The sequence below is a fragment of the Pyxicephalus adspersus genome, chromosome Z (assembly GCF_032062135.1).
Source record: "Pyxicephalus adspersus chromosome Z, UCB_Pads_2.0, whole genome shotgun sequence".
NCBI classification, from domain to species: domain Eukaryota; kingdom Metazoa; phylum Chordata; class Amphibia; order Anura; family Pyxicephalidae; genus Pyxicephalus; species Pyxicephalus adspersus.
The window spans coordinates 73,455,077-73,479,673 of record NC_092871.1 but is presented as its reverse complement, the minus strand read 5'-3'; the positions used below and the strand labels follow the sequence as shown (position 1 = coordinate 73,479,673).

The 24,597-nt window shown below is 38.6% G+C and overlaps 1 protein-coding gene across 6 annotated transcripts in view; it reads left to right on the top strand.

Annotated features, from left to right (window-relative positions):
* Positions 1-24,597, top strand: part of LOC140343672 (golgin subfamily A member 1-like) — a 322,269-nt gene that overhangs the window by 102,392 nt on the left and 195,280 nt on the right. For all 6 annotated transcript variants that reach the window (XM_072430480.1, XM_072430483.1, XM_072430478.1 and 3 more), the window contains 2 exons: positions 3,432-3,543; positions 5,101-5,196. In XM_072430480.1, the coding sequence (XP_072286581.1) occupies positions 3,432-3,543; positions 5,101-5,196 (208 nt within the window). The remainder of the gene's footprint in view (positions 1-3,431; positions 3,544-5,100; positions 5,197-24,597) is intronic.

Here is a 24,597-nt window from a genome sequence, read left to right as displayed (position 1 = left end):
TAAGTCAAAATACATTTAAATGTATATAAAAAACATATGCATTTTCATTTTTACTATTTTACCTGGACTGGTTTGTAGTGTGTGTGTGGGGGGGGGGGGTTAATTAAGTAAGTTTTCTTGGATGGTATACATTGATATGACTTTTTGTAATCTTCATTATTGTTAGCTTCATCTGTTGCTGCAATGTTTTTGTGCCTGGTTTCTAATTACGGTTTCTATTGTTTAGCAATTCTTCAGCAATGTTTTGTCATTTTATCCACCAAAAATTAGTACAAATGTATGCGTGGTTTCCGCTACAAACTGTGACTTGACCCTCTAGTTTCATTGTCCCTTTCTCAAAGTCATATTGTCATTTAAATGTATTATTTACATATTCCTTTTCTGAATAAATTGTCATGTTTTCTTAATAGTCTGACATTTGCTAAATAAGTTGATTTGCTGCCACTATTCTACAGAACTCCTCTGTTCATTTGTAGTAGTGTGAAAGGTTTGTTCTCAGTGCTGTGCTGCCTGATCTTAGCCCTGTTGTATACAAGCACACTTGCTGGCCAAACAAGTTGTCAATTAGCTGTCCAGCTGAGTTGCATAGGCATTCTAACACACCTGATGTTGATGGGAGGAGGTCCAAGTTGCCAAGCACAACATCAAACCTTATTGATTGCCAAGCTCACAAACAGGGTCTAGCACTCTTAGAAATGAACAGATGTTCTGTTGGTGTTCAACCTAATTTTGCTAATTAAATACTGATTTGTATGCATTATATAGGTGTTTACACAATTCAAATAGTACTAGTATATAAAACTTTAGGGACAAATCCACTTTGTGCCAAACATATTTTCTTGCTTTTACAGCCTTTCAGGGTGTTTATGCAGGTTTGAATGCCATTTTAAACCTTGGCCCACTATATATTGACTTACTCGCCTCAGCTTGGTAGTAGATGAGCATAAAGGTGAATTCTTCCTTTAATCAGAAGCAATATAATTCATGAATGTTGCTTTGAGTCAAGCCCATGACATCAGAAATCATGGGAAGAAATAGGCAATCTTTTCAATTTGAAGCATGTTACGCAATATGCCAAAAAAAATCCTCTTTGCCTAATTCTTCCTATAATTGCTCCTTTTATATGTACACACATAAGTGCGTACATACATATACGCATGTATGTACAAACATGAGTGCACATGAAGCCAAACAAACAATATACACATAAAAAGAAACACTTACCTGAATAAGAATCCTTCTCTGCAAGTGACCAGTGCGGTTTTCAACTGATAAAACACAGTTCACATGCTCATAGCAGGTCCACATTGGCGCACAACAATACGCATCAAACAACTAAGTTTTTTTAATTTCAACAATTCATAGAAAGGAACTGCATAAAAACAATCACAATTGACTTGTTAAATTATAGGTCTGTTGACAGGAGCAACGTAGTATAATGAGAAGACCTCACCCGTTTCGCCCACCAAGGAGTTTTTGAGGGTTACGTGTGCGCTAGCAAATGGTTGTGAGCATGGCCGTATGGGCCCATGCTGCTCCCAGTACGAATAGAGCTATGGCTGTAGCTCTGATCTCTTTCCTCTACTACAAGTCTCTACCTAATCTGGGGACCAGACACACACCTAAATTAGTCTTCGTCCTACTACATTGGTAACATACGTGGAAAATTCCTTCATTCGGTCCCACACCGTTTGTTTATGATCACTCCCATCTTGCCAGTGCACACAATTATAATACCTTTTATCAAGGGTTATCTCCATTTTTTTATGGGATTGCAATAACTACTATGTCTTTATCTGCCCACTTTTTGTGCAGTAATGTTTATTGTTACTCAGTTAATGTATCATTAGGTCTTTAACCACCTGGGCGTTACACTGATGTCTAGATTTCTGTACCAAAAGCGGTACACTGTTTTATATATATATATATATATATATATATATATATATATATTATATAAAGATTTCTTTGTATTAGGCTCGATACAGCTATTTTGTATTGAGTTTAATGCAAAGTTATTTGAATTTCCCGTCCCGCCTCCCGCCCGCACCGACGCATGCAGCGACGTCACTGGGAAACCCCAGAGATCGTCACTGCACATGCTGGGAGAAGACTGAACAGAGATAACGTCTCCGGAGGAACTGCGGAGACAAGGTAAGTATTTTTTTCAGTTGTAATCTGGTTGTCATACAATATTGTATGACAATCGGATTGCACTGTAACGCATTTTTATACTTTTAGCTACCCCGACCTTGGTTCGGGGTAAACGATTGTAGCAAGTTTACTTACCCCGAACCAAGGTCGGGCTAATGGTTTTACCCCTTTTGTGGTCATATATGTCAAATATTGACACCTTATGACAATATCTTGGTGGGTATTAGGTTATTATGTGAATATAATAGTTTCTGTGGGTTCTAAATCACGTTCTGGTTAATGATGGTTAATTTTTTCCATTTATCTACTATGCTCCATTCATTCTGTGTTTGTCTTTTACTGTACATAGTAACAATGCTTTAAATATTAAACTTTTTATATTTCTTTGGCAGATTGTAATATTATGTAATTTATTTGTGAAGCAAACTATGGTGGCTGTAACCGCTCCATGTTTTAGAGCATTGCCTATGTGAAATTTCAGAGTATCTTTTTCGGCTGTTTTTGTTTTTACTTTTCATTAATGCACGCAATTAGTAAAGTTTGACATTTTGGTATTTCTTTACTCACTTTTGTAGCCCTTTTTTTCATGCCAACCACTCTGGGTTTACTGTAATTTTTCAAAGCCTGTTTGTAATTTAAAGCTAGCAACTTATTTGTTACTAGGAGCAGCAGGGATTTCTATTTGGACATAATGCTATTCCTAATGTAAAGATACTTGACCTAGTTCGTTAGAGAATTAAAGGTTTGTAACAGACCTGTGGTAAAAAACGCTCATTTTCAGGCAAAAACACCTGGTTTTTGCAGGCATTTGTAAACGCTAATAAAGACATTTGCAACTGCTTGTATATTCATTTTGAGGCATTTTTTTAAAGCCTAGTTGCAAAAGAAAAAAAAGCATTACAATATCGCCTAAATGCCTGATTGGGCTGTTTCTAATGCTCATACAAGCCTTTTTAGACATCTTAAACATTTTGCATTCAAGTCTTTGGGGGCAGCAGAGGTGGCAAACTGCCCCAAAACGCTGCATTGAGCTTCCAAAAAACTGCATTGAAATCGTGCCATCTGTTAAATGAATGGACCTATTTGGTACAATGTAAAGTTTGTAGTAAAAACACTTAAAAATTAACTCAGACCAGAACAAGTTTAGTTTCCCATTGTTTTGTACATAAAACAAATAATTCCATGTGGTATGTATATCAAAATACATTATGTTCATATTTTAATAATATATCTGTGTACAAACAAGATTAAACCTGGCTTTCTATCTTGTAATACAGGACAGAACTGACAGCAACTCAGGAAGGTGCAGAAAAAAAGATAACAGAACTAGAAATTCAGCAGCAGGAGCTGCAAGACTTTATCCAACATCTTTCTTTAGACTTGCAGAAGGTCAGTAAAGCTTACAGAATCCCTCATAATTCAAAATTATGTCACTTTCCATACAATAGCTATTTGATTGCTACCAGTTATCCAATTTTTTATTCATATGTTTTTTTGTTTTGCAAACAATATGCAGTCAGTAAAAACATTTTTACAGGAAAATACAGAAGCTCTTTTTTCAAATATTGTTATATAAGACATGCAACCTAAGGCGATATAAAGGTATAAATTTTAAGTTCCACGTTATGTAATTCAGTATTTTTTCTTAGGTATTGCGATAAAGATGAACTCCAGCATTATCTATAGTTTTTTAGTGTTGTGAACTTCGGTTCTGTTATTGCTTTCTCTGATTTAACTGCTCACATTCAGCTTTTTATGGTGTGCTGCTACAAGTCAGATAGAGTACCCCTCATTAACCTTTCTGCCTAACTTTACTGTAAGTGGCCTGTCTCTTTTGTTCTTTGGAGTGTCATGGGGACATTATGCATTGGACATTACGAAATTGACAGTGTGAGCAGGCAGGTTCATTATTGCAATACTGTCCCTTCTATAATAAGAGTAGTGGTAGCGTGGGTATGTGGTTCATAGCAATAAAACTTTGTCCAACCCTAAAATTTAGTAGCAAAAGAAAAGGAAGGTTGAAAGAAGGTTTTTTTTCTGCAAGATGTATTTATTATTTGTTAAAACAATTCCAATTAACTGTAAAGTAATTAGCCAACTCAATACGTGGGTGAATGATTAAACATATGCAGTACCAACCAGAGTGACCCCATTAATTACAATGAGGGTCATGTTACAAGACAAAGTACTAAAGGAAGTACTAAACAATCAACAAACTACTGACAATCCCAGCATAGTTAGCTGCCATAAATGAATGAACTCTTGAACTGCCTCATGCCAGCCTAGCTAATCATGAGTGTTGAAAGTCTCTAACCCAAAATGCGGCTGACTGAGGGTGTCTGCAATGGACCAGAAAAATGTTAGTGTAATTTAAAAAATTGATATTAGTCAGGCAAGTTTATTACCACTTGATCAGAAATTGTGGGTTCTTTATTGCAGAAAGGACCGGTGACTTCCTTTCTGCCATAACAACTTTCCTGTGCTGTGCTATTTAATTTTTTTCCACTATAAGGCAGGATACTAAGAAAGCCACAGCACTCTAACTGGTGACTAAAATAATTAATATTTCTAATAAACATTAGCATGTTGATGAGCAGGAATAAAAGAAAACAGTGGAGGGAAAAATATTAGTGGATCAAACTTCAGCTTTAAGGAAAAGTAGTAGCACTTAATTTGCTGTGATTTTTTAACTGAAATCAAATAACTGCTGGAATAGATTCTTGTGTTGAATACCTCTACATCTTTCCTCTCATTTTAACATGTCAGACCCTATTTTGCATTCAGAACAATCACAACACTCAGCCTGTTTTAATCATCTATAGGCAGCTAGCCTGGAAGCTACCCTATTATATATGGGAATGTGTTTTTATTGCATGACTTTTTTTGATCTTCAGTTAGGTTTATGAAACCTATCACCATTAAAATAAAGTTTGACTTTTTCTTTAGGCTCAATCTGCTTCCTGTACTACTGAGAAGAGATTAACTGTGGTCCAAGAAGAGTATGAAGTACTAAATTTGCATTATGAACAGTTAAAGTCCAAGGTATAGTTTGACATTCTTTTTTTAAATGCATTGTTGGGTGCCTAAAGTAAAACTATATTGAAAAAAATAGTTTTGGTTGGAGTCGGGAGAAACAATCTATTATGTGGCACTAGTCATTGGGATAGTAAGTGGTGAAGTGCACCTATCTATCATCTCAAAGAAAAAATGTATGTTAAATCTACTGCACCCCTCTAGCCAGGCACAATAGGCAATGCATCCATTTATTGCAACAATCTAATTAATGGAAATACCTTTTTTATTATTTGAGTCAGTACACATCTTCTCCTTGTTCTTATAACTCAATTTTCTTTGTAGAAACAGGACTGGAGGGAGAACTGCTGAAGGAAGGTCAACCTGCAGACATTTATAACTTGAATAACCACTGTTGTTGATAGAAATTATATTTCTACATGGCAAATAATTTACTAGTAGGTGTTACAGCAAAAGAACACCAACAGACCCAATAGTCATGACATGCATGCTGCTGATTCTGTGTAATTTATTCATTAAATTAAAATGATTGTTCAGATTTTTAGCATTGTGGAGTTCAATTAGTGAGGTCATTTACGTCCTCTGTTTACAAAAAAGGGAAGAAATGTTCTACATCCTGGTTATAGTGCATTTCTCTTTGAAAATCTGAATAAAATAGATCGATACAGACATTGTTTTTTTACATTGTTTTTTTACTAAAAAAATGGGGAATATTTGTGATGGGGAAATTACTGGATTCTTTAGACATCAAAGACTTTATTACAGCAAAGACTTGTCCAGCATTTGGATATGTGTTTTCTATCTTGTTTCAGGCAATCTCCCATGGATCGCCACTGTTTGTTTCCCTGTGGAATTTGTCTCTCTTTGTATTTTAGAAACTGCAGGTTGAACCTATTTAAATACATTTCTTTTTTAAGGTGGTATTCCTTGTAGATATCAGCTTTGCTAGTTGATTATCAAAATTGAGAGAGACTTCCTTCTTGTCTAAAGTATACATTTTTCACGTCAACTAGAACATCTTTTTTCTGTCCTTTTGTATCCAGTTCATTCAAAGGAAATTCCTTTTAATTGTCTAGATGTGTTTCAGACTGCAAAAGTCTCTCTGTTACTGCTTCCTTTGAGATTACTGATTCTCATTTTGTAATCCCATAATGATATACAGTGATTCCGTTCCACCACCTCTAGGTGACTCAGGTACACCTTGATCACCATTATCACCATTTAAGCTCTTGTTCTCAAGGATTTAGTACCTTTTTTCTGTAAGTTATTACTCTGTTAAGGTCTTAATTCTGTGAGTGCCTCTTTTTAGTATCAAGAAAATGTTCCCCAGATTTGCAAGGCTGCCACTGAATCATCTGTTTCCATGCTCTCAAAGTTCTACTTGGTGGGTTTTGAGGCATAATCTGCCAACTTCATTTGTTTACAGTGTTGTCCATCTCATTGTTGGACTGCTTTTAAACATCCCAATAGTGCAATGACCATCCTCTTGGTACTCTTTTGTAAGTTTAAAAAAATACAGGTTGAACTTTTTTTTAATTTGGTATGGGGAGATAAATATGCACCTTATAACACTTGAGGTAGAGGTTTTTTTTTTTTTTTTTTAGAACAGAAGAAATCTAGAATGTGGGACTTTCAAAGGCCAAATATTTAAAATCAATCAAAACATTTTATTTCAAATAAAAATATATCAAGACATTCACAAACAGTTGATTAAACCAATTACGCATTATATCATGTTTCTATTGAGTGAATTGATCCCAATATATGTAACACTGTACAAAAATATTGGTGCACGTATTCCTTATATTCCCTAGAGTCTTAGACTTTTCTTAGTCTTTTAACAAATATTACCAGGTTACATTATTAAAATTTTGCAGTGTTTTAGAACAGTGGTCGCCAATCTTTTTGGACCCACGGACCACTAAATTTACCGGCTCTGGACCACACATGTATGGGAAGCCATGTGTCACTTAAAGGGGAAGAAACCTACCCCATAGTGATGTCATGATGCCAGATTCCACCCACTCAGATCTAAGCCTGCGATGGGAGAGTGGGCAAGTTGTGTTCAGAGACATAATCCGCCCACTTCCCTGAGCCTGCAATCCGGGAACATGGTCAGTGGCTCTGGCCGGTGTGTCCCCCCCAATGGCGTCCTTCTGACCCCGCTGGGGGGGCGCACCGGCCAGAACCGCGGACCACACCGGTTGGTGACCACTGCTTTAGAATATCCAATTTGCACTGAATACGAATAAAGGCACTGGAAACCAAGAAACCACATGTTTTACATTTTTCATTATTTTCTTTCCCCCACTTTCTCCTTTTTTTTATTTTTTATTTTCCTTCCTCCTTTCCTCGTGATGTTTGCAGGCATATGGAAGACAAGGCTAATTACCCGACTGTCTTTCTACATTTTCCTGTATATAGAGATGCCACTCTCGCAAAGGATTAGCTATTTCAGCTGTAATGCATTGCTCACACCTTACCTGTCATTTTGACAGGTCCATGCATCTGTGGCTGCTGTTCTTTTTCCAGAGGCTGTTTGTATCGACTTGTGAAATTGAAATGTGTCATTTAAGACATGTTCTTGACAGATTGATTGTAGGGAAGCCAGCGTGGGTAGCCTAACTTTGCATATACCATCTCTCAATTGGTGACAATCGGTTGAATTCCAGAGCAGAAAATGTGGACCTCTCTTTGCTGGTAGATATGCAGGATTATTATATAAAGGTGTCACCCATTGGAGATGTTGCAAAAAGAGCCACATTGAATGAGAACTGCAACTTCCAACTTGGAAGCTATAGTTTGGTGTAGAATGTTGATAAGTACAGACAATATACCGCCTCCCTTTCCAGGTAAGCTGCAAAAAGAAAGGGAATCTCCATCTATAGGAGAGCCTTTTTTGTACAAGTACAAATAATAACTGCTTCAGCACTCTTCTCTGTTTTAAGGTGATAGGATAGTATTCTCCCCAGAAAATGTTTTCAGCTGAGTGGTTAAAAAAGCGACCGGGGCAAAGCACAGCAAATTTAGTGTTTCCCGTTGTTTATGTCTTAGGTATCCAGTAACCCCTAATATTGTCAGTGTTCTACCTACACCCTATACTTTGTTCCAACTTTCTAATGTCTGGCTTGTTAGTATGTCCAATTTTTCCATTTTTCTTTTGTATTATGCTCAAATTGTTCAGTGCTGAAAATTTTGCTTCAACTGCCTAGCGTTCCATGTGCCATTTACCACTCCTGAGTGACTACTTGGCACGTGCTAGGCACCTGAGATTGGGGACAGACAGTAAGTGCTGGCCTTTTTCAGGCCTAGCAGTTTTTTAAGCAGCAGTGGTTCCTGGCGAGAGGAAAGTGAGGGCTAAACGCAGCAAATGCAACCTTACTGCCACTGTGAATTCAGCTTAACTTCAGATGTGGCCTCCTAGCGACCCTCCTAGATAACGAAAAACTTTTGTGATCTGTCCACAAAATGAGCCCAGCAAGTCCCACGCTTGCTCAGCTTCCCTCTTCTTTCCAATGTTCACAGTTCTGTCCAGTGCAGCCATTTTCTTTCTTCAGGTGCTTTCTCACGTTGCCCGAACTTGCACTGCACAGTCGTGGCATAAGGTGATGTGTCTTCCTAAAAGAAAGTGCCAATCTCAATGCACATGGGGAAAGTCACCATTTATGTAATATTAAAATGTGGTGATGCTTTATGACCATGTGCTATCAGATGGGGGCAGGACAGCCAGTGTCTCTCCCTCTTAGCTTCACTGCCTGTGAAATGTATCCACCCAAGTTTGCATGTGTAATGATGCCATTGGCAGTGCAGTGTGATAGCTGTGTGTGTGTGTAAAGTCTGCTTGTCATATTCTGCAGCCTAACAGTACACAGGATACTCTCCTCTCATAGCTACTAGTAACCAAAATTCCTTTAAATAATTTCAAGATATGGGTTTAAAAACTTTAGAAATTTGAACATTTGGGTTGCTGTTTCATACGATGGAGTTTTTCAAGTTCTGGGAACATTTTAGTGGTGGTGGGGGGTTAGCTTAAGATGTCCCTCACAGTACCTACGTTTTCTGTTTTGTACACCCCACTATTCCAGGAAAATTCAGATTCAAAGGAGAGAAGCAGACAAGGTAACATGATATGACAAAAGTAATTTAAGTGGGAAAGTCCTTTACTTGGGTCTTGTTCGAAGAATAAGTAAAGACTTTACATAGTTATGCCTACCCCACCAGCAAAAGTAAAAGTGAATCGAAGAAAGACTAGAGGGGTTTTTCGGCATTGAGTATAGTGACAACAAATATTTTTTACTATATATTAGTGGCATACATAGTATACAGTAGTGAAATAATGCAGTGGTACAATAATACAAATTTAAGTAAACAATAAAAAACTGACCACTGGTTACCACTGATAGACAGGGTGTATCCTAATATAGGGTTTTCTGGGAGTTATTACCTGTCCAAAATATAGTAAAACAGTCCATAGGTAAACATCCAGATATGAGAATTGCAGCCTTTTTATCGATTCAACCCGACGCGTTTTGCCAGAGAGCTTGGCTTCCTCCGGGGTAAGGATGGTCTTGCAAAATGTGGGCTACAGGATAAAGAAGGGTTTTACAATGTATAAGGTAATTAAATAAAAAAGGAAATCTACACAGCAGTATTCTTTGATATATAGGATATTAACATAAAAAAACTGATAAGGTACAAAACAGTGCTGATACAAAGGTTTGTTTATTGGTCACTTTATTTAGATATTTGCATTTTCCATAATTACAAAATGCATATTTGATGCTAAATTAATGAACTGGGGCTCCTTTTTAAAAATGAGGATTCTAGTTGTTATTTATGTAGTTCACGATTGAAAACAACACATACAATGTGTTTTGTTTCTGTAGTGAATACAGACATTTATTTCCTTCAGTTTTAGAGGTTTTGCTTTAGTACTTTTAGTACTATGGTGTTCTGCAAAAGTATTCATCCCACTCATTGTTTGTTCTGTTTTGTTTGTCCTGCATTAGAACTTAGATTATTTTTTTTATATGTTTATAAATATTTTTATAAATTTATAAATTTTACTACATAAAAAAAACATCACCAGTTACAAAAATATATACAGGTTGACAATCAAAAATCCGGCAACCTCCGGACCTGCGCCAGATTTTCGAAAATTCCGGAGTTTTTTAAAGTTATACTTATCTCCACACACAGGCCAGCCTTCCTCTCCGAGGGCATCTGGCACAGTTCCAGGGAGCAGGCAACAGGGACGTCTCAACATGTATTTAGCGTAGCAAGCAAGACCCAGAACAGCATCAAAAAAACATTAGTGGCCAAACAGTGTAAGGCAGTCCCTGTATTGAAAATGCGATCTGAAATTCATTCCGGGAAACTGAAGGACCCGGATTATCGATGGCCCTATTTTCGATTGTCAACCTGTATAAAAATCATACTTGACTTTAAAAATACCAAGACCATAAACGTGAACTTATCTATCTACAGATCTTATATTATATGAAACACTGGTAATGTGCCTCTGACATGTGCACAAGAGGTTCTGTGAGGCAGAAACAGGCAACTTGGCAAGAGATTGAATGCAGATTCAGACTTCTGCCAATATTTTTTTTTTTTTTGCAAGTTTCCCAAAACAAACAAAACAGCAGCCTTTTCCCTGACTGGCTCATTCTGTAGCACTGTGTAAACTAGACAAATAGGGCAATAAGGAAACAGAAACAATAGGAAATTCCCCACAGGGACTATACTGCAGAGCTCCTTTCTCTCCAGACACAGAATGGACTTAGAGACTTAAGGTGCGTACACACCAATTTTTATCGTTCAAAACGAACGACGAACGATCGATTGGGCAAAAAATCGTTCGTAAAAAAGTAACCAACGACGCCGACGAACGAGGAAAGTCGTTGGAAACGAACGACCGGACCGGCGGATCGGATTGGACGACGATCGTTGAACATCGTTCATGTGTACGGTCGTTCGTTGATCGTCCATGGTCTGAGCATGCGTAATGAACGAACGTTCGTTCACTTTCCTGTCGTGCACATAGTTCCTCTATCGCTCAAACGATCGTATCTATTGTGTGTACAATATCTACGAACGATCGTGTCGTTATCTCTATGTGCAGGATCGGTGCTATACGATCGTTCGTAGATATCGTGCAGGATCGTTCGTCGTTCGTTTTCCAACGATAATAATTGGAAGTGTGTACATAGCTTTAGAGCTTACCTAGTCCTTCTGATCTAAATAGCTCACCTGTGCCTTACCTTATTGCATACGGGGGCCACCCTGTTACATTCTCTCTTCCTACCTTTCTACACTATCTGCAACCAAACAATGTTTTCAAGAGAGGGTGTTGTCATTTGACTGTAGTCTTCCAGCATTGTGACAGTACAACTCCCAGACCCACATTGACAGCTTCTGCCTGGACCATACATTCCTTTTAAAATTGTGGTGCATAAAGCTTTTTGACAAACAAAATAAAGCACAGTAAATGAGAAAACAGGGCAACTTAAAATGGTAAGGGAATTTCCTTTAATAACAATAATGCAGAGTTCCTTCCTCCCCAGATAGACTGGCTCTGAATTCCCTAGGATTGCTAGTCTAAAAAGCACATTTATGCTTGACCCGGTGTAGTATAAAACTGCAGAGATGAAATGTCCAAAACCTCCAGATTATATGTATATTGATTAGGTTTTGGACATAAATTTAATGTTGTTTGTTAATACTTTTGGAATCCCTGTCAAAATAAGCCAGTGATCTTCTGTTGAAGTTCCAATGTCCTCAACCCACTTACCCAACACACCAACCAACCCACATAATACTAAATCATCTATAGACAAATATTTTCTATTTACTATAAAGATGAATGAAACATGATATGGAGGATACTGAGCTAGTAAAGCAAGTATAAGTTTCAAATATCTAAGTATGAACTATTAGATAAAACCAAATTGTTTAACTCAATTAAGAAAAATATATGAAACTTTGGTTTGCAAAAAGATTAATAAATTTGATATTTCCTTTTCCCCAAACATTGTGTCATATTTAGGATTCTTATTAGGGATAAATAAGATATTCCCATTACAATATTTTATTTGTAGGGGGTGATACAAATGGGAAGGTTTTACTTCTACCCCAACATTTTAAATTAGGATCCAGAGTGGGACATTGATAGCAGTTTACAGTGTAAGATGCTTCTGTATCTAGAATACCCTCCAAAAAACTGTAAACCTAAGTCAGTATGTACCCTGGATGGCCATCAAAACAAACTGCTGCAGCTTCATAGTTAAATAGTTACCGTATTTTCCGGTGTATAAGGCGACTGGGCGTATAAGACGACCCCCCACTCTAACCAATCATTTGGGGGTCGTGTTATATGCCCAGTATTGTACTGTTCCTTCTGCCTGTCAGATCTCGCTATTGTGTGAGAACTGAGAGGCAGAAAGAACTGTACACTACTAGTTCTAAGTAATGAATGGGCACGTTCCTTTAATGAATGGGCGTGTTAGGACTCGCAGGGACGCCAGACCAGAGAGGGGACTCGCGAGGACACCGGGCGCTGCAGGTAAGTACTGGTACCCGGCGTACAAGACGACCCCTGACCCCTTGTCATAGATTTTTCGGGGTTAAAAAGTCGTCTTGTACGCCGGAAAATACGGTAAGTTGAAAAAAGACATAAGCCTATCAAGTTCAACCACTAGGGAAACAAACATATTTTAGATGAAACCCCAATAGACATAGTTGATCAAGAGGAAATGAAAACAACACTTATAAAGCCTTGTTCAGTTTGGTCCAACTGGGAAAAAAATCCTTCCTGATCCCATGAGGAATCTAGATGTTCCCTGGATCAACAATCTCTGTTGTGTTTACTTTCAAACTGTTGCCCCCAGTTATATTCTATGCCTCTGGAAAAGTATGCAGCTTTTTCTTAAAGTAATCTATAGTACTTGCTAAAACTAATTACTGGGGGAGCCTATTCCACATGTTCACAGACCTTACTGTGAAGAATCCTTTCCTTCAATAAACTTTTTTTCCTCCAGATGCAAAGTGTGCCCCCTTGTCCTTTGTAATCACCTAAAAGTGAATCATTTAGAAGTTAGTTCTTTATATAGACCATTTATATATTTATATAGGGTGATCTTATTCCCCTTAAATATCTCTTCTCAAGGGAGAATAGATTCAGTTTAACTAATCTATCATATCCACAATATTCTTTTAGTGAACTGGTGCCCAAAACTAGATTACATATTTCACATGAGGTCTGTTCAATGCTTTGTTCAGGGGCAGGATTATGTCTAAGTCTCTGCAGTCTTCACCTCTTTTAATACAAGAAAGTACTTTGGTAGCTTTAGATATTGCAGCTTGGAACTGTATGTTATTATTAAGTGTATATTCTGCCAAAACCCCTAGATCCTTCTCTATCTTTGATCCTACCAAATGTATTCCTCCTCTACAGTATGAAGTATGCATGCTGTAAGCACCCAAGTGCATAACTTTAGATTTATAAATGTTAAAGGTAATTTGTCACTTGGCCACCCAGTCAAACAGTACATCCAGGTTTGCTTGTGGGTTATAGACATCCTCTAAGGGTTTATTTCTAATACATAGTGTGGTGTCATCTGCAAACACAGAAATGGTAATTTTAATTCCAAACTCTCAAAATATTTTAAACAGTAATTGTCCTAACACTGAATCCTGAGGTACACCAACAATACCTTTAGACTATTTAGAGTATGAATCATTAATCACTACTCCCTGAATGCGTTCTTAAAGCCTGTTCTCTATTTACAGATACAAACTATTTTCAGTTTTTTCTTCTATATAACCTAACGTGCATATTAACTGTCTGTGCAGTGCTGTATCAAATGATTTAGCAAATTCCAAGTAAACTTTATCAACTGCTACTCAACTGTCTACTTACTTCCTCATTAAATTTGTTTGACAACTTTGATCTATCTTGAATCCATACTGTCTATCACTTACAGCAGTGTTTTTCAACTTTTTTTGAGCCACGGCACATTTTTTTACATTGAAAAAATCCTGCGGCACACCACAAATCAAAAATGTTACAAAATGACATTCTGTAGCTAATTCTTTTGTCTCTAAGAATAAACAAGAAAACTATGTTACCTACTGCCACCCACTGACATGGAAGAGTATTACATTACTCTGCCAGTCACTACAGCACAGACACTCGACAATGGTAATTGGATAATTTCCCACGGTACACCTAAAGAGCCCTCATGGCACACTAGTGTGCCGCGGCACAGTGGTTGAAAATCACTGACTTATAGTATTATTTTCTTTATCAAACTATCTAGGACCTTTTCAGCTATAGAAATGAAACCTGCCAGTCTGCAGTTACTTGATAATGACTTTGCTCTCTTTTAAAAGATAGGAACCTCATTGCCTGTACTCCAATCTATTGGTACCATGCCAGTGATTAAGAAGTCTCTAAAAAGTAATACCAATGACTTTGAAATAACAGAGCTTAGCTCTTTGTGGACACATGGGCTTAATCCATATGCTCCTAGTGCTTTGTCAACCTTAATTTCATCCAACTGTTTCTCATATCATATATGAGATTTCTCATTTATATCAGGTCTCTCATATAGTCATATCAGATTTGAATCATTGTGGCTCGTCTAAGTCAGTCACATTGCTTTTTGCATTTTGGATTTGAGCTGCACGGTTTCTCTTTGTGTACACAGAGTTATTTAAAACTGTTTAGTAAATCTAAATGATAAAGGTGATCTTTCATTTTTATGTTTTTGGAATGCCCTTTTATTCTTGTTATTTTTTTTACATTAGCAGTGAGCCTCTTAAACCTATTACCCACGGGAATAAATTTTGCAGTTTGATTGTATAGAACAGACTTGAAACGTTCCAGTTTCTGTTCTGTGTTCTTTGAGGACAATACTCCCTTCCAGTCGAAGTCATGGAGAGCCATCCCAAACAATGGAAAATTTGCCCTTAAAATGTAATGTTTTCATCTTTCTTGTTTTTGCTTCCTGCTTACAACTTACATTAAATGTAATTATATTATGGTCACTGCTACCCAGATTTTTTATATGAACAGTTGTTATAAGCTATGCATTGTTAGGAAAAGAAAATGGGTTCAGCAGAGTATAATTTCTAGTTGGGGTTTTCTATAAACTGTACCATAAAATTATATTAAATCCATAAATTTACACCCTTTTGCTCTACCTGTAGTAACATTACTCTAGACAATGTCCGTGTAGTTAAAATCATGCATCACTACCAATGTCCTAGCCTGTGCAGACCTTTCTATCTGTGCAAGTAGTTTATTCTCCATCTCAGCCTACAGCAGACTTCAGTAATTACCTGTGTATTATGCATCCCCATATGCAACTCCACCCATAATGTCTCAACATCCCTCCCCTCCTCCCCAGTCTCCATTTCTGTCTGATCCCTCACTCTCCCACTTTCTCTCTTTTCTCCTGTCCTACATCTTTTTTTCTACTGCTTTTTGCTGGTGGCATCTCCCCTAACCCTGGTCCCCTTCCCAGACCCTTTCTCTTCCATACCCTTTCTGCAAGATACTCCCTCCTTCTAACCTCATTACCATTTATCCAACTCAAAAATGTATACCCCATCTCTCTGGCACTCTATAATGTTAGAATGTCAGCTCTTTCAGCAATAAACTAATCTCTGTCCACAACTTTCTCTCTAAATCTGAATTTCCTGGCTCTCGCTGCAACTTGGATTTCCTCCTCAGACTCCGCCTATGCTGCTGCACTTCACCCATACCCCCAGACCTGGCAACAGAGAAGTTGATGTTGTGGGTCTCATTTTTTCCTCCAACTGTACATACAAAGTCCTTCAATATCCCGCCCTCTTCCATTTTTTCTCATTTGACGTGTGTTCATTTTTGCTGTTGTTTATTGTCCCCCATCCCCTGGCCCAGTTTTACAATTTCTGGAAAACTTTGCCTGGCCTTGCCTTGGCTTCCACATATTCTTTACCACTACCTGCCCTCCCTCATCCTTGGAGACTTTAATTACTTTAATGTTGCAGTGGAGGACCCCAACCATCCTTCCCCCAAACTGCTTAAAAAAATTTCTTCTTTGGACTTAGACAAAACATAAACGCCCCCACACATTGCCAGACACACTGGTAAAAACACCTGGTATTTTTCAAATCTGCAACCTCACCTACCTTGACAACTCATCATTTTCCCTTTCTGACCACAACCTCCTCACCTTCAACCTATCTAATTTATGCCCCCTTGCCACATCTCAAGCACAATTATTTCTCCGCTGTCATATCCTCTAAAGCTTCCTACCCACACAGCCTCTTCTCAACAATTGACTACCTCCTAAACCCCACACCTGCTCCCCCTGCAGCTACTTCCTCTGCCCAAGACAAAGCCATCTACTTCAGAGATAATCTCAGACGCGATGTCTCTGCCCACCATGCTACTCCAACTATATCCACCCCTCCTATCTGTAAATCATCACCAACCTCCCTCAGCCATGTTACTCTGGATGAGGTCTTATCTCTTCCCTCATTATCTCCATCTACCTGTCCGTTTGACCCAATTTCTTCTTATTTACTCTGTGCCCAGTGGCTCCCACACCAACCAAATTATTCAACCTCTCCCTTTATACTGGTATCTACAAATCTGCTTTCAAACATACCATTGTTCTCCCTATCCTGAAGAAACCCTCAATAGACCCCTTCCTACTTTCTATCTACCATTCTATCTCCCTTCTCCCATATGATTCCATGAGTGCCTTGTCTTCAAAAGACTTACTAACTACCTGAACACCAACTCTTTTTCTGATCTACTCCAGTCTGGTTTTCAAGCTGTCCATTCCACCGAGAACAGCTCTTACTAAAGTGGCCAATGACCACATCAGAGCTAAGTAAAACTTTTCCCCCAAGGGTCATTCCTTGGACCGGTTCTCTTTTCTCTGTACACCTCACTCAGTAGTCGTATATCCCCCACAGTACCCTCTGTATGGTGGTGACACTCAAATCTTTCTGTCCACCCCTGAGTTGTGTCCTCTGTCCTGCATAAGGTTTCATGCTGCCTGTCTGCCATCTCATCATGGATGGCTGACAGGTTTCTGAAATTCAGCCTGGATAAAACAGAACTCATGCCCCCCCCTTCCCACTTCCCAAATTCCAAATGTAACTCTAACATTACCGTACAGTAACATTCCTCCCCTCAGGCAAGTTGTCTTGGCATCATCTTTAATTCTGCCCTCTCTGTTACCCCCATATTCAGAATTTTTCCAGATCGTGTCATTCCCACCTGTGTTTCCAAAATCCACACCTACCTGGCTCTTATCTCTTGTCTGGACTACTGTAACATCCTCCTCTCTGGTATTCATACAACCCAATTTTCTTCTTTACAATCTATTTTGAATGCTGCAGCCCGACTTTTCCATTCCTCCTACCACTCCTCTTCTGCTGCCCCTTTCTGTAGTTCTCTTCATTGGCTTCCATTTCACCTTAGAATCAAATTCAGACTCCTGTGCTATGCCCTTCAAATCCCTCCACAGTTCTTGTCCCACTTACCTTTCTGAACTTAAAAAAAATACACCCCTAGCTGCTCTCGTTAATCCTGCAATGACCTACCAATGTATTTCTCTATCATAACCTCACGCAGGGCCCCAAGCTTCAAGAGCTGCCCCGACTCTCTGTAATAGTAACTCTCCCTCCACTTCCTATGTGGCTTGCTCCTACTTCCTGCTTATTTAAAAGAGCATTCAAAATCTATCTTTTCTACCTTGCCTACCTGTCTTCTTCTGTCTCTTAAAACCCTCACTACTTCCCACTATTCCATATCCCCCTCCTGGTGTGTGTTGCATTCCCCACCTCTTAGATTGTAAGCTCTTTATGACTGGGTCCTCTCTTCCTGTGTCACTTTCTGTAACTGTCTGTCATTTGCAAGGCCTATTTAATGTACAGTGGTGTGTAATATGTAGGTGCTATATAAATACTGTTTAATAATATGATTAATAATAATAATCACCATCATCACATGCTCCATCAATTTCTTCTTTCGCATTCACTTTCAGATTACCTCTCACATACAGATAGACACCATCTTTTTTTCTTTTATCCTTTCCAGAAATGTTAACAGCCCAGTCATATTGGGAACAAAACCAGGATTTAGCAATATCAATCAAGTCATAATGCTATTCATTCCTTAAGCATTGTTCAACAAGCTTTTTAAACCATTTATCCCTCCCCTCAGGCATGGTGTCTTGGCATCACTTACGAATCTGCCCTCTCATTTATCCCCCATATTTAGAACATTTCCAGGTGCTGTCACTTTCAAATGTGTAACATCTCCACAATCCCCCCATACCTGTCCACAGGGACCACCAAACTCCATGCTCTTATCTTCTCTCGTCTGGATACTGTAACATCCTCCTTTCTGGTAGGCTCTCCCCTTACAATTGATTATGAATGCTGCAGCTAGACTTATTCATCCTTCCCACCACTCCTCTTTTGCTGCCTCTATTTGTAGTTCTCTTCATTGGCTTCCATTTCACCTTGGAATCAAACTCAAGATCATGTGAAAAATACACCCCCATCCCGGCTCCAAGACTTTGCACTTACAAGAGCACTCAAAACCTTTCTTTTCAAACTTACCTACCTGTCTTCTTTCTCACTACCTCCTACCATTCCACCATTCCACATCCCCCTCCTATTTTGCGATTCTTCCCCCACCTTCTAAATTGTAAGCTCTTCGTTACAGGGTCCTCTCCTTTTCTTGTGTCACTGTCTGTATCTGTCTGTCATTTGAAACCCTTATTTAATGTACTGCACTGTGTAATATGTTGGTGCTCTATAAACCCTGTTTAATATTTATAATAATAATAATTATTACTATAATTTCTGCAGTGTTTACCAGCGTGTTTGCCAAATCCTTTTGTTCAAAATAGTACTTCACATTACAATGTTTGTGCGTAAAATGGGAACATGCTTATATTTATCCATGACCCCCCCCCCCCCCTCAACTGGTGACTGATCCCTGTCTGACCTACTAGGTGAGCTGACCCAGTAAAAAATACAAAATGGGATGATGAACTGCCAGACTCGCACTTTCAGTCATGCTTTGCTAAACTATCTTAGATCTCCATTCTTTGCAAAGAAACGAGTGTATCGAATCTAAATTTATAAAAAAAAAATGCAATAAGGACCCCGTTCAGAAAAATAACATGACCCACTAATGCTAAAGGCACATTAGGCCAATCATTTATTTTGGAATTTCACAGAATCCCACAATAATGGATCCCAGTTAAATGATATATAATCCTTTTTTTTTTTTTTTTTTTTTTTTTTTTTAATGAAATCATTATTCCTAGATGATTAAATGTAGAAACAATAAATGACAGGGCAATGCTACCAAATGAGGATCTGTAGGCATAAGTAAAAACTTATTCAGGTTATTTTAAGGCCAGAAAAACTTTCCAAAGAGGAAACTATCTGTATTAAATGATTTTTAAATTGGTCTGAATCTCAAAGATAATTGACATTATCTGTGTAAATAGAAATATGATCCTTCATCAAAAATCAGGTGTAACTGTAATAGCCATAGGCTCTACTACCAATCCGAAGAGATCTGTAGAGAGTGGGCAACTCTGCTGAATACCTCCTGATATAGGAAAAAATCGAGACAAGTGTCCATTAACCATAAGAGAGTGGTAAAAGATCTAGAATACAAGCGCTTGACCTTTGAAAGGAGTTTTGGTCCAATATCATATGTAGGTAGTACATTCCATGAAAAGGGCCATTTCACAGAATCAAATACATTAGATGTGTCCAAAGATAAATTGGTCCTATTATTGACATTAATATGAGGTATTTGAAGATGTTAAATTAACAAACGTATGTTCATCGGGATTCCAATGCTCACAAAAAAACTGCACTGTACAAGTATGTGCATAACTGTAAATCAACATCCTAGCAAAGCAAGGGATTTTTAAGGCATTCTAAAATTAAATATTTAAATGGTATAGATAAAATCATTTATTTTATAGTATTAAAAGCTTCTGTGTTACATAACATATACAAAGTTAATATTACATTCAATAGTACACAATGGTCTCCATGATTTATTAATTACAATTCAATGCATTTCACAGAAGAATATACAGCTTCATCAGGAACAGGAATCATGGGACCTATTATATACTAAGCTAACAGTTTAACAATAAATACTAAATAAATTACAATTTGTCGGGGGTGCTCGCGAGCAGCCAAACAGGATGGACGCCATCTGAGTGTGCTCCGCGTCTCCTGGTCGTGTTATCAACTTAGCCAGCAGTGTAAGCGGGTCAAACAGACTCTCATTTAGACTCTCATCGGATGCCACTACAAGTGTGGATGCAGATGGGGAAAAATTTGGGCTCTGCACGTCCCCAACAGAAGACTCCAGCATCATCTTCGGCCACGCGGTGGAAATTCAAGATGGCGGACGTGCGGGACACTGAGGAATTTACAAGTACCCTTACCTGCAGCTAGCACTGTAGATGAAAACTCCAGCGATGGCTCCTCTCTCTTTCTCCCAAGCGCTCAGCAGCCTCAGCAGCCTGATACTTGTCATGATGCAGCTTTACTGGACAAATTCAAACAGCTCTTGCAACAAGAACTCTCTCAAGTAAGTTATCCTATACCCTTACTAAGGAGATTAGGGAGCTGTGGGCTTGGATCAATGACTTATAAGCTTAAAATGGATGAGGCTATCACTGTTATTGACTCCCATGAGAAAGACCTAGCTACTCAACAGTCAGATTTACAGATGACAATATTGAGTTTAGAGGACCTGGAAAATCGCCACTGCAGGGCAAACCTCTGTATTAGGGGGATTATGGAGTCTATCGTGGACTTACCTGGGTTTGTGCTGGCACTTTTGCAGGAAATACTTCCTCACTTACCGCCGGAAAGGTTCAATGCTTCAGATCAATGCTGACCTAGCTCCCCAAACTATTCAAAAGCGAAAAGCTTTGAAGCCATTCGTGCAGATTCTACAATGCTTTGCCATCGGATACAGATGGGGGCTTCCGTTTGAACTTCTTTTTACCTACCTGAACCAGCCCCGTTCAGTCACTACTCCAGAAGAGGCGCAAAAACTTTTTGATCATCTTAAGGTCTCCTGTGTTATCTCCAGCCAAGTCACCGGTGAGGTCTTAGTGTTCAGCTTTGATTCTAGTTCCACACTGTTATGAGGTACTAAACAAATTCATATTTGTACCCGAGTTACCTGGGCCAAACACACGGGGAGTGTTAGGCGCCCTCACTTTTTTGGTTTTGTCTAAGTGCAAAACCACTCCTGCTTCGCCAGCTGTTTGTGCACCCCCGGTGCCGTTTAATGGGGAATATCTCCACAAATTTGTTTTTTCCCTATGGTTCTGCGTTTTTTTCTTTTCTTTTTATTTCCCGTCCACCATTTACAAAGTATATGTTCTACAATGGGGTAGAATTGGCTCGGAAGGTCCCTATTATTCAGTCGTGGCATATGTGGCAAATTTTCCATTACGGCTCACAATAACATGAAAATTGTATCTTGGAATGTGCAAGGTTTGAATTCCCAGAGCAAGAAAATTAGGCCTCTAGGAGACAAGGTTTTCTATGTCTTCGTCTCCTGAGTACTTTCATAAGCAATGTTCGCAAGTATTTCAGGAAAACATTCAGGAAAAATTGAGAGGGCTATTGGTGACATTCCACAGGTCAACTCCCTTCAGTTGTAAGGTAGAACTAATTGACCCAACAGGTCGCTACATGGATCCTCTTCACCAAATGCTATGCTGGTTACTTTAAACTATACCCAGATTTATGCATTCTCAGAACTGTTATCTAGGTACAATTTCTATGATGTATAGGTTATACGTATTATTCTTCCTATGGAAGCCTATTACAGGTATTGACTAAATTTTTTTTTAAAAACTATTTTAGTGACACAATTTCTCCCTCAAGTAAACAAATGTAAAATTTTGTCTACTCCCTGCTCTGATCACTCGCCACTGATGATCCAATGCACCTTTCTGTTACCTAAGAATACAGAATACCATTTCCGCCATGCTCTCATCCTCTGCGGTGCATTTGCAAATAGACCAAACTCTGTTACAATACTTTGAATTAAATAGCCAGTCGGTAGATTCACCCATCACACTATGGTACGCCCAAAAGGCTATGATTCTAGGAAAACTGATTCAAATTGCTTCCTGCCTGAAGAAAGCTGGGGGTTCAGAAAATGATGAACCTCAGACAGAAGTTAACAACACAGGAGAGTAGTCTGAGATTTTATATAAGGAGATACAGCAGACCAGGGTGGAGCTGAATGCTCTTTTAGACTACCAAGTGGAAAAACAAATTAGATGGTCTGAGAGAAATTTTAATGTAAGGACCAATAAACCTGGACCAATGTTAGCCAAAGTACTTAACCCCCCACATTTCCATAAGGTCCCTATAAAACTAAAACTCCCTAATGGGGACATAACTGCTAACCCAGTGAATATATGTGAACAATTCAAGAAAATTATCTCCAAGCATATATAGTTCCTATAAGGTTTTTAGTTCCAAGAGAGCTGATAATCTTTTTTCCAATCTGACTCTCCCCATTCTAACGCCTCAAATGACTGAATTGATGGAGATGGATGTTTCCCAGGAAAAAATTCTAAGTGCAATTAAATCATTAAAAAGTAATAAATCGCCAGAACCAGATGGCTTTTCAGCCCAGTACTTTAAGAAATTATCGACACTATGAGCCCCTAGACTGGTGGATATGTTTAACTATTTAAAGGCCCATCCCCAACAACCTATGTCATTCCTTTTAGCCCATATAGTAATGATTTCCAAGCCAAAGACTCTCTGGATCCCAACAATTTTAGACCGATATCCCTCCTGTATGTCAAATTAAACGGTTGACTAAAATCTTGGCAAATATAATGATTAGGTTTCTGGAATGTCTAATCCATAAAGATCAGGTGGGATTTTGTACCACACCGACAAGCGTCTGATAGCACGAGGAAAGTGGTCAGTCTAATACATGTTATGCAGTAGAGTTGTACCCCTAGCCTCCTCCTGGCTTTAGACATACAAAAAGCCTTTGATTCCATATCATGGGACTATCAGTTTTATATATTGTTCGAGTGGAAATTTCAATCACAGTTTCTGGCCCGGTTACAGGCACTTTACTCCAAACCTTTGGCAAGAGTGAGGTATTCTTCATTTTACTATTCAGAATTTCCTATCTGCTGAGGCATGAGACAGGGGTGCCCTCTGTCACTTTTTTTATTTATCCTGGCTATGGAACCTCTGGCACATTTGATTCGAGAAAGCTCTTCGTTTCATGGCATAGAGGTTGGCAAGCACAAAAACAAACTGATTTTGTTTGCAGATGACATTTTATTAACAATGTTTCAGTCAACAATGTCGATTCCTAATGTACTAAAGATCTTAGAAACATTCGCTAAAGTTTCGGGCTTAATTGTGAATAAAAAGAAATCAGTGGCTCTGGGGTTGAATGTCTTCGAGCAATTATATTTACTTTTGCAAAAATCCTTTAATTTTACTTGGGCATCTCACCATCAAGAGTACTTGGGAATCAAGATACCCAAATCCTTTGACACCACGGAACTGAGTTTGTTTGCATGTGACATTTTATTAACAATGTCTCAGTCAACAATGTTTATTCCTAATGTACTAAAGATCTTACAATATTTACACATATTGTAAATGTGATAAAAGTCATGTGATAAAAAGCTTTCCAACAATTAATTTTTTCGTTCTTTTGAAATGGGTAAAAATATAGAGTCTCAGAAAACTATGTACGCTCATAAGAGTCAAGGGGGTTTGGGAGTCCCAAACGTGCTAAAATACTACCAAGCAGCCCAAATAGTCCACATTTTTGGGGACTCACTGCAGCCCCACGGTGGGTCTAGCTGGAAGCAGAGTTGATTCATTCGGTGGCTATAGGCTCCCCCCCATGGCTTCACCACAAAAAACATCCTCAGTCCAAAAGCGTACAATTAGGGCAAGTGTTGAGAGTGTGAATTAATGTCTCCACATCTTCCCCCCCTGCCCATTCAACATAATCCTCCAAAGCTTTTGATTGGTCACTGAAGCACAAATATGACATTGTTTATTCATTATTGGGCAGGTTGGGGATTGTCAGCTGGGAGGCAATATGTTCCTCACACGAGGTGCCCGGGAGGGAATTCTTCAGATACATGCAGCTTAGACATTGAATAAACTCCTTGACCCACAGTACTACTTGTGTGGCCAAGTTAACGGTGTTTGAACATATGTCTGAGAACACCACTGTGCCCCCAACAAATCTCAATTCTATGTTCAAAACTCCACCAGATATCCAGAGCATCACAGCATTTATTCAAGACTCAATGGGAACGAGATCTGGGAAGCACAAAT